Source organism: Chiloscyllium plagiosum, chromosome 7 (assembly GCF_004010195.1).
Source record: "Chiloscyllium plagiosum isolate BGI_BamShark_2017 chromosome 7, ASM401019v2, whole genome shotgun sequence".
Lineage (NCBI taxonomy): Eukaryota > Metazoa > Chordata > Chondrichthyes > Orectolobiformes > Hemiscylliidae > Chiloscyllium > Chiloscyllium plagiosum.
This window is the reverse complement of record NC_057716.1, coordinates 18,401,809-18,410,534: the sequence shown is the minus strand read 5'-3', so window position 1 is coordinate 18,410,534 and position 8,726 is coordinate 18,401,809. Positions and strand designations below refer to the sequence as shown.

The window sequence follows — 8,726 nt, the reverse complement described above, 5'->3', positions numbered from 1 at the left end:
CACATGAGATTATAGGAATGTAGAAGAGAGGAGTAGGGCACTGAACCCCTCATGGGCTGATTATTGAACTCAGTAGCCTAATCCCACTCTCTCCCACAAATCCTTTGATCTCTTTAGCCACAAGAGCTATATCTTCCTCCTTCTTGAAAATAATTATGCTGTTCAGTTAGCTAATAAGGTATTTCTCATGTATCAATATTCAAAATGATATGCCATCTCCAGATTATTTATATTTCACATACATGGTCCTTAATTACGTAATTACATTACTTAATTAGTCCACCTTACATCAGTCTTTAATTACCAAACACGTTCACTAAATCGTAAATGAACGACGATAACTTGCATTTTATGAGAACCTTTGACAGCAAAACATCTCAAGATGCTTCACAATATTATACAGGTTAATATTGATTCTGAGAATAATATCACAGATGACTAAAAATCTGGCTAAAATGATAAAGAATGTTTTAGAAGAGAGGCAAAAAGTGGGGAGCCGGCAGGTGGTTTCGGGAGGGACTTCAACAGCTTTGGTACTAGGTATCTGAAGGCATGGCTATCACTGGCAAGGTGAATGGACTGAGTGATCTTCAAGATACCAAAGCTAGGGGAAGGCATATATTTCAGAAGATCGTAATTGAGGCAGATTACAGAGATCGGAAGTGCCGTGGTCAGAGAAGGACTTAAACTGAAAGACGAGAATTTTAATATCAGGGCCTCTCAGCTCAATGTGCCGAGTTCAGCTCTCAAAATCTGAGCGAGTTGAGCCAACAGCTATCATCCAAGATCATTATTTCCTCTACTTTTCCCTTAAATATCTACATCTTCACTATTACAGCTGCCTCAGTTGGTTTCTCAATTTGAACGAAATGGTATCTTCCGATCAATAACTTAATATTCTGTGGAAATTCAACGCAGTCCGACGCTGCAAAACTGATCCTGTAAATCTTCCAGCATCTTTTTTGTGCACTCTTCAATTAATTCCAGGAGAATATTATTTTTCGAGATGCCATCTCTCAAATATTTTCTGCATCGTCAGAACTCTTAAAACTCGAGTCGGCTGTCACCTCTTCACTACTTTCTTACTGTTGATTTCTTGAACGTTTTATTTCTTTTTGTCCATTTCCGTTGTCGCCAAGTTAATTCGGGATTAAGCGATCGCTTTGGCTCCTCAATGAATATTGATGAAACAGCGAGGAGACGCGTTTAGCGGAGAATGAATGGGAGGTGGTGAGGGCGAAGAGAACGCAGTGTGTCAGCTGACCGCGCTGTTGCGGCGGTTGCTAGGCAGCCGCGTCACGCCGAAGGTGGCACGCGCAGTGACGTCGGCACGCGCCGCGGCGGTTGGTGGAGCGGCCCCGAGACCGGCCTGAGCGACGCGATCAGTCCCATCCCGACTCGGAGAAGGGCGAGCCAGCGCCATGAGCAGCTCGTTCGTCAAACGGACCCAGGACACCCTGGGAAAAGTGATCAAGAAGCCGCCGTTGACCGAGAAGCTGCTGAGCAAGCCGCCTTTCCGCTATCTGCACGACATCTTCACCGAGGTGAGCGCCGTGGAGTTCCGCGGGCTCCGACGCAAGGCCTGGTGGCGGCGAGCCTGGTTGCTAAGGACTCAGTCGCCCGGGCCGATCCTCGGTTGTCGCACGCAATCGCCCCCGGACCCGCCTCGATCACAAAACAGCCAGCAGGGAAGATTAGTTATTCTTGAGAAGCTTGTGCGCGGTTCAGTTTCAGAGGTACCCTTCCTGTGTGGACGGTCAAACCCCTGCCTCCTGTGGACAGGGACATTTTGTGGCATCTTTCAGTAGTTCTGGACCACGGCAGTGTGTTTCCCCTCAAACATATGGTTGCACATGACAACAGCCAAACCCAACAGATCTGGCTGTATTCGAAGTCTACCCTCTTCACAGTTAAGACTACCCGAAAAACCGTTTTCCCTGTTCATGAGATCAGGTCAAGCCCCGTTCCTCTATTTCCTTTGTGCTTGCTGATCTACATTGCCTTCTGCACAAACAGCGCCACAATTCTAACATTCTCATTCTTTCGGGTTTACTCGTGGAATTGCCTGTGCTTCTCTCCGTGGTCTCCTCCTGCCTCAGGATCCACAGCCCTCTGTGCTCCTTTAGTTTTGTTCTCTGCCCTTTCAACAGCTCTGATGTTGATTGCTCAACCATTAGCGGTTGCGCCATAACCGTGGGTTCTGGAAGACCCTCATTCATCTTTTGCACCTTTGTGAATATTTGAGTTGGTCATTTGGCTCCTCAAGTCTACTCCAACATTCAATAACATCAAAATTAATTTGGTTGTGGTAGCAACTCCATATGGACCTGTATCTTCATACCTGATAACTTTTGACCCGCTTATTAGTCTAAAATCTATCTACTCCTGCTTTAAGCATACTTAGATTCTGCCTCAGGTGCTTTTTGGGAAAGAGAATTGCAAAGACTTAACCGTCAGAAAAACAAAATTCTCGTCATCTCTGTCTAAAATGGGAGGGCTCCATATTTTTAAATTATACCCCTTCGTTCTAGGCTCTCCCACAAAGACAAGCATCCTTTCAATATCACCCCTATTAAGACCTTTTAGGGTTTTGTATGTCATTCAGTAAGAGACCTTACTTACTTTCTTTCTTTCTTGAAACCTAACTCTCGGACCACATTTTTGCCCACTGCCCTAATATTTTCTTATGTGGCTCAGCATTAAGTTTTGCTTTAAAGTGTTCTCATGATGCACCTTGAGATGTATCATTTCTTTAAATGCGATGTATAAGTACATGTGCTTGTTCCTCATCAGCGATGAAAATGATGACTGAAGGTTGATCTTTGCCCATGTCGTGTTCTTTCCGTGTATATTTCTCAGAAACTTACCTTGTAAGAACTATTTATTTCACTTTACCCCTAACACTTTGCATCTCCGTAATCAGGATATGCATTTACTGTGGCTTGTTAAGGTTAGATATTCCTTTGGATTCTTTGTCACTGGAATAAGTGGACCCCATGTTCTTTATTGACAGGAGTATGTCTTTGCCCAATGTATTGTTAATCATAGCAGACCATCTTAACATTGCTCTGTCCCATCAATATGCAAATTTGGAAGGTGTGGTGATATACACTATTCAACAGGGCACAGATTATTAACTACCAAATGCATTTATTTGACATTATTTAATGCAAGATTTTACTATTAAATAGTTCTTAACAAAATCAACATTTCAGAGCAATAAGATTCTGTATTGACTCTTGATAGAAAGTTATTCCCTGATTTACAGTGCACAGCACTGCTGATTAATTCTGTATGCTAGTGAACTCAGATTGAATGAATATATGTCAAACTATTTAAAAAAAAAGTTTAAACAAAAGCCCTTGAAGGCACACTGCAACAACAAATAATAGTTTTTAAGCAGAATGCAACTCTAACAGTTATATTACATGTTAAGCTACTAACATATCACTTACTATAGCGTCATAGAGTCATTCAACATAGAATGACCCTTTGGCCCACCACGTCTATGCTGACTAACAAGTACCCATCCCATATTTATACTAATCCCATTTACCAGCACTTGCTCCATAGCTTACTATGCCCTAGTATTTCAAGTGCTCATCCAGACAGTTCTTAAATATTGCGAAAGTATCTGTTTCCACCACTTTTTCAGACAGCGTGTTCCATTTTTCTACCACTCTGTGGATGAAAATAATGTTCAGATCTCCTCTAAACCACACCTACCCTCACCTTAAATTCATGCCCTCTGGTTTTGGGCACATCTGCCATGGGGAAAAGATTCTCACAATCTGGTGTCTATACCTCAATCCGATCCCTCCTAGCTTCATCTGCTTCAAGGAAAACAAACCCAGCCCATCCAGTCTCTCCTTTATAACAGAGACTTTTCATCTCAGGCAACATCATGGAGAATCTCTTCTGCACCCTCTCCAGTGCTGTCACATCTTTCTGATATTGCTGCAGCAAATACTTCTCAATATTCTAGTAAATAAGTTTCCATTCCAATCTGAAGGCAGCAATATATAAAGGCTTACAATATTGTTAAAACATAAAATTCTGAAGAGCTTGACAGGATAAATACTGAGAGGATGATTTCCCTCTTGAAGTCTAGAACTGGGGGAGGGGACGTTTTAAAAAGAGGAGTCCCGCAATTAAGACAGAGGTGAAGGTGAATTTCGATCCCACTAATCTAAGCCAAGGGTTGTAATGTTTGGAACTTTATTTACCTGTAAGCAGTGGAGGCTGAGTTGTTGAATGTAATCAAGCCTGTGTTAAAGTACCTATTCGAGATGGCTCAGGGAATCCCAGGTGGACTCGACCTGTAGCCTCTCTTGGTTCGTCCCAGAGATCGTACTCTGTGGTAGCCTGGAATATAAAACTCTTTCAGACAGTTTAGTTTAAATTATTACCTTTATTTACCAATGGCATCAACGTTACACTACAACATAAATACTTACAAGCCAGGTTGTAAGAACCTTGAGCTAAGGTTCTAAAACCATTTGCAGAGTAGCGGAGCCAGCTGTTGCCCCGAAGAGCTCTCTCAGACAACTCCCCTCTCTTCATACAGAATTTGGTATTAAATTTTCAAAAATGCCACATATCCTTAATCAGATAAGCAGCAATAAAATGGCAAAAGTTTGCAGAGGAAGAGAAGCTCATTGACAGGTTTGAGTATGCTTAACTAGTTAAGCTATGCACATCAAAATGGGAAGCCTGGATCGAGCCAGGCCAGATGGTCAATTGCTTTGGCTAGTGCATCATCACGAGAGAAGAGAAGTGATTGCTGGGCCTCTTGCTGAGGTATTTGTATCATCGATAGTCACAGGTGAGGTGCCGGAAGACTGGAGATTGGCAAACGTGGTGCCACTGTTTAAGAAGGGTGGTAAAGACAAGCCAGGGAACTATAGACCGGTGAGCCTGACCTCGGTGGTGGGCAAGTTGTTGGAGGGAATCCTGAGGGACAGGATGTACATGTATTTGGAAAGGCAAGGACTGATTCGGGATAGTCAACATGGCTTTGTGCATGGGAAATCATGTCTCAAAAACTTGATTGAGTTCTTTGAAGAAGTAACAAAGAAGATTGATGAGGGCAGAGCAGTATATGTGATCTATATGGACTTCAGTAAGGCATTTGACAAGGTTCTCCATGGGAGACTGACTAGCAAAGTTAGATCTCATGGAATACAGGGAGAACTAGCTATTTGGATACAGAACTGGCTCAAAGGTAGAAGACAGAGGGTGTTGGTGGAGGGTTGTTTTTCAGACTGGAGGCCTGTGACCAGTGGAGTGCCACAAGGATTGGTGCTGGGCCCTCTACGTTTTGTCATTTACATAAATGATTTGGATGCGAGCAAAAGAGGTACAGTTAGTAAGTTTACAGATGACACCAAATTTGGAGGTGTAGTGGACAGCGAAGAGGGTTACCTCAGATTACACCAGGATCTGGACCAGATGGGGTTTAATTCAGATAAATGCGAGGTGCTGCACTTTGGGAAAGCAAATCTTAGCAGGATTTATACACTTAATGGTAAGGTCCTAGGGAGTGTTGCTGAACAAAGAGACCTTGGAGTGCAGGTTCATAGCACCTTGAAAGTGGAGTCGCAGGTAGATAAGATAGTGAAGAAGGCATTTGATATGCTTTCCTTTATTGGTCAGAGTATTGAGTACAGGAGTTGGGGGGTCATGTTGCGCTGTACAGGACATTGGTTAGGCCATTGTTGGAATATTGTGTGCAATTCTGGTCTCCTTCCTATTAGAAAGATGTTGTGAAACTTGAAAGGGTTCAGAAAAGACTTACAAGTATTTTGCCAGGCATGGAGGATCTGAGCTACAGGGTGAGGCTGAACAGGCTGGGGCTGTTTTCCCTGGAGTGTCGGAGGCTGAGTGGTGACCTTATAGAGGTTTACAAAATCATGAGGGGCATGGATAGGATAAATAGACAAAGTCTTTTCCCTGGGGTGGGGGAGTCCAGAACTAGAGGGTATAGGTTTAGGGTGAGAGGGGGAAGATATAAAAGAGACCTACGGGGCAACTTTTTCATGCAGAAGGTGGTACATGTATGGAATGAGCTGCCAGAGGATGTGGTGGAGGCTGGTACAATTGCAACATTTAAGAGGCATTTGGATGGGTATATGAATAGGAAGGGTTTGGAGAGATATGGGCCGGATGCTGGCAGGTGGGACTAGATTGGGTTGGGATATCTGGACGGGTTTGACCGAAGTTTCTGTTTCCATGCTGTACATCTCTATGACTCTATATGGAAAGGTCATGGGGTCACCACCCAGCTAATATTAGATTAGATTAGATTGCTTACAGTGTGGAAACAGGCCCTTCGGCCCAACAGGTCCACACCGACCCGCCGAAGAGCAACCCACCCAGACCCATTTACCTCTTCACCTAACACTACGGGTAATTTAGCATGGCCAATTCACCTAACCTGCACATCTTTGGACTGTCGGAGGAAACTGGAGCACCCAGAGAAAAGAAACAGCTTTTCTTTCCTTGAGAAAAGAAACAGCTTTTAGAAAAAAGAAACCAGCTTTGTGACACCTCTCCCATTAAAATAAAAGAACTATCAATCCTAAAAGATGGCTTCACTCTTTAACCCATCAAAAAGCAGGTTAGTATCCTAAACACATGCATAAACCATACTAACTATAAACATGCAAACATGCATAACCACATGCAAATTCAGGTTGCGGCATACCCGCCACTGAACACCCCCGTATCCCATTTGAGCCTTGTTAACGCATCGGCAATCACGTTTTCGCGACCTGCCACGTGCACAATTGTCAAATTGAATGGCTGCAACAAGCTCCATCTAAACAGTTTGGCACTTTTGTCCTGAAATTTTTCCACAAATGTCCATGGGTTATGATCGGTTTGTACGATTGACTCAGATGCGTTGCTGGTAATATAAACACTAAATTGTTCTAATGTCAACACCAAGCTTAATCTCTCCTTTCTCCACCATTGAACATTTCTGTTGATGAATGTTCAACTTCCTGGAAAAATATCCGATGGGTCTTTCTATCCCCTCATCATCCTCCTGCAGGAGCACCTCACCGATACCCACATCACTGGCATCAATAGCCACCTTGAAAGGCTTTGTGTAATCCGGTGTGGCTAATACTGGGGAAGTGGTAAGCACAGTTTTTAGGCTGTCAAATGTGTTTTGACAGTCTGCTGTCCACAGAAACTTCTTGCCCTTTTTTAACAATTTGTTGAGTGGAGCAGCTACACTGCTAAAGTTCGGCACAAACTTTAGGTAAAATCCACTCAATCCCAGGAACTATAGTACTGCTTTTTTTGTTGACTGTTTGGGAAATTCCCCAATTACTTTCGTTTTTACATCCCGTGGGTCATTTGTCCATTTCCAGGAAGGTGACTTGGGCTTTGGCAAATTCACTTTTAACTAGGTTTACCACCAAGCCTGCCTTCCGAAGTCAATAGAACAAGACCGATAAATGCTGTAAGTATTCCTCCCATGAGTGACTAAAAATTACTAGGTCATCGATATGCACCACACAGTTGGGTAATCCAGCAATGACCTTATTAGTCAGTCTGTGAAATGTGGCTGGAGCGTTTTTCATACCAAATAGCATGACTTTGAACTGATATAGCTTATTTGGCGTTACGAAGGCTGAAATTACCTTTGCTGTCTCTGACAGTACTTGCCAGTAGCCTCAGAGCAAGTCCAACTTAGAAATGTAAGTTATTTGTCCCACTTTTTTGACACAGTCCTCCAACCGTGCGATTGAATGTGCATTAGTCTTTGTAACAGTGTTGACTTTGTGTTGGGTACCATCTGGCTTTGGCACCATGACTAAGGGTGAGCTCCAATCACTGTAACTCACTTTGATTATGCCATCTTGGAGCATGCGCTCTATGTCTTTCTGAACCTGTGATGGAAATGTGTTGCTGGAAAAGCGCAGCAGGTCAGGCAGCATCTAGGGAACAGGAGAATCGACGTTTCGGGCATTAGCCCTTCTTCAGGAATGAGGAAAGTTGGTCCAGCAGGCTAAGATAAAAGATAGGGAGGAGGGACTTGGGGGAGGGGCGTCGGAAATGTGATAGGTGGAAAGAGGTCAAGGTGAGGGTGATAGGTCAGACTGGGGTGGGGGCGGAGAGGTCGGGAAGAAGATTGCAGGTTAGGAAGGCGGTGCTGAATTCGATGGATTATACTGAGACAAGGTGGGGGGAGGGGAAATGAGGAAACTGGTGAAACCCGAGTTCATCCCTTGTGGTTGGAGAGTTCCTAGCCGGAAGATGAGGCGTTCTTCCTCCAACCATCGTTTCGCTGTGATATGGGCATGGGCCGTTTATAACCCCTTTGTTTTCCAAATGGAACAAGGAGTTCATTCTACAGAATAGGTTCAATATAACAGAGCAAAAAGTAGTTACCTCTCACAGTTTTGCATTGGAGAGTTTCCAGTTGTGCATCTGGTGTAGCACTGCTGTATAAGTGGCATTGATTAGAGATTAGATTACTTACAGTGTGGAAACAGGCCTTTCGGCCCAACCAGTCCACACCAACCCACCGAAGTGCAACCCACCCATTCCCATACATTTACCCCTTTACCTATCACTACAGGCAATTTAGCATGGCCAATTCACCTGAATTGCACATCTTTGGACCGTGGGAGGAAACCGGAGCACCCGGAGGAAACCCACGCAGACACGGGGAGAATGTGCAAACTCCACACAGTCAGTCGCCTGAGTCGGGA

At 43.9% G+C, this 8,726-nt stretch overlaps 1 protein-coding gene across 5 annotated transcripts in view; it reads left to right on the top strand.

The window, feature by feature from the left end:
• Nucleotides 1–1,316: 1,316 nt before the first annotated feature.
• Nucleotides 1,317–8,726, top strand: part of traf3ip1 (TNF receptor-associated factor 3 interacting protein 1) — a 168,280-nt gene continuing 160,870 nt past the window's right edge. For 2 of the 5 annotated variants that reach the window (XM_043693118.1, XM_043693121.1), the window contains exon 1: nt 1,317–1,544. In XM_043693118.1, the coding sequence (XP_043549053.1) occupies nt 1,422–1,544 (123 nt within the window). In that variant the 5' untranslated portion in view covers nt 1,317–1,421. The remainder of the gene's footprint in view (nt 1,545–8,726) is intronic. The other 3 variants (XM_043693122.1, XM_043693120.1, XM_043693119.1) reach the window with 3 other exon arrangements.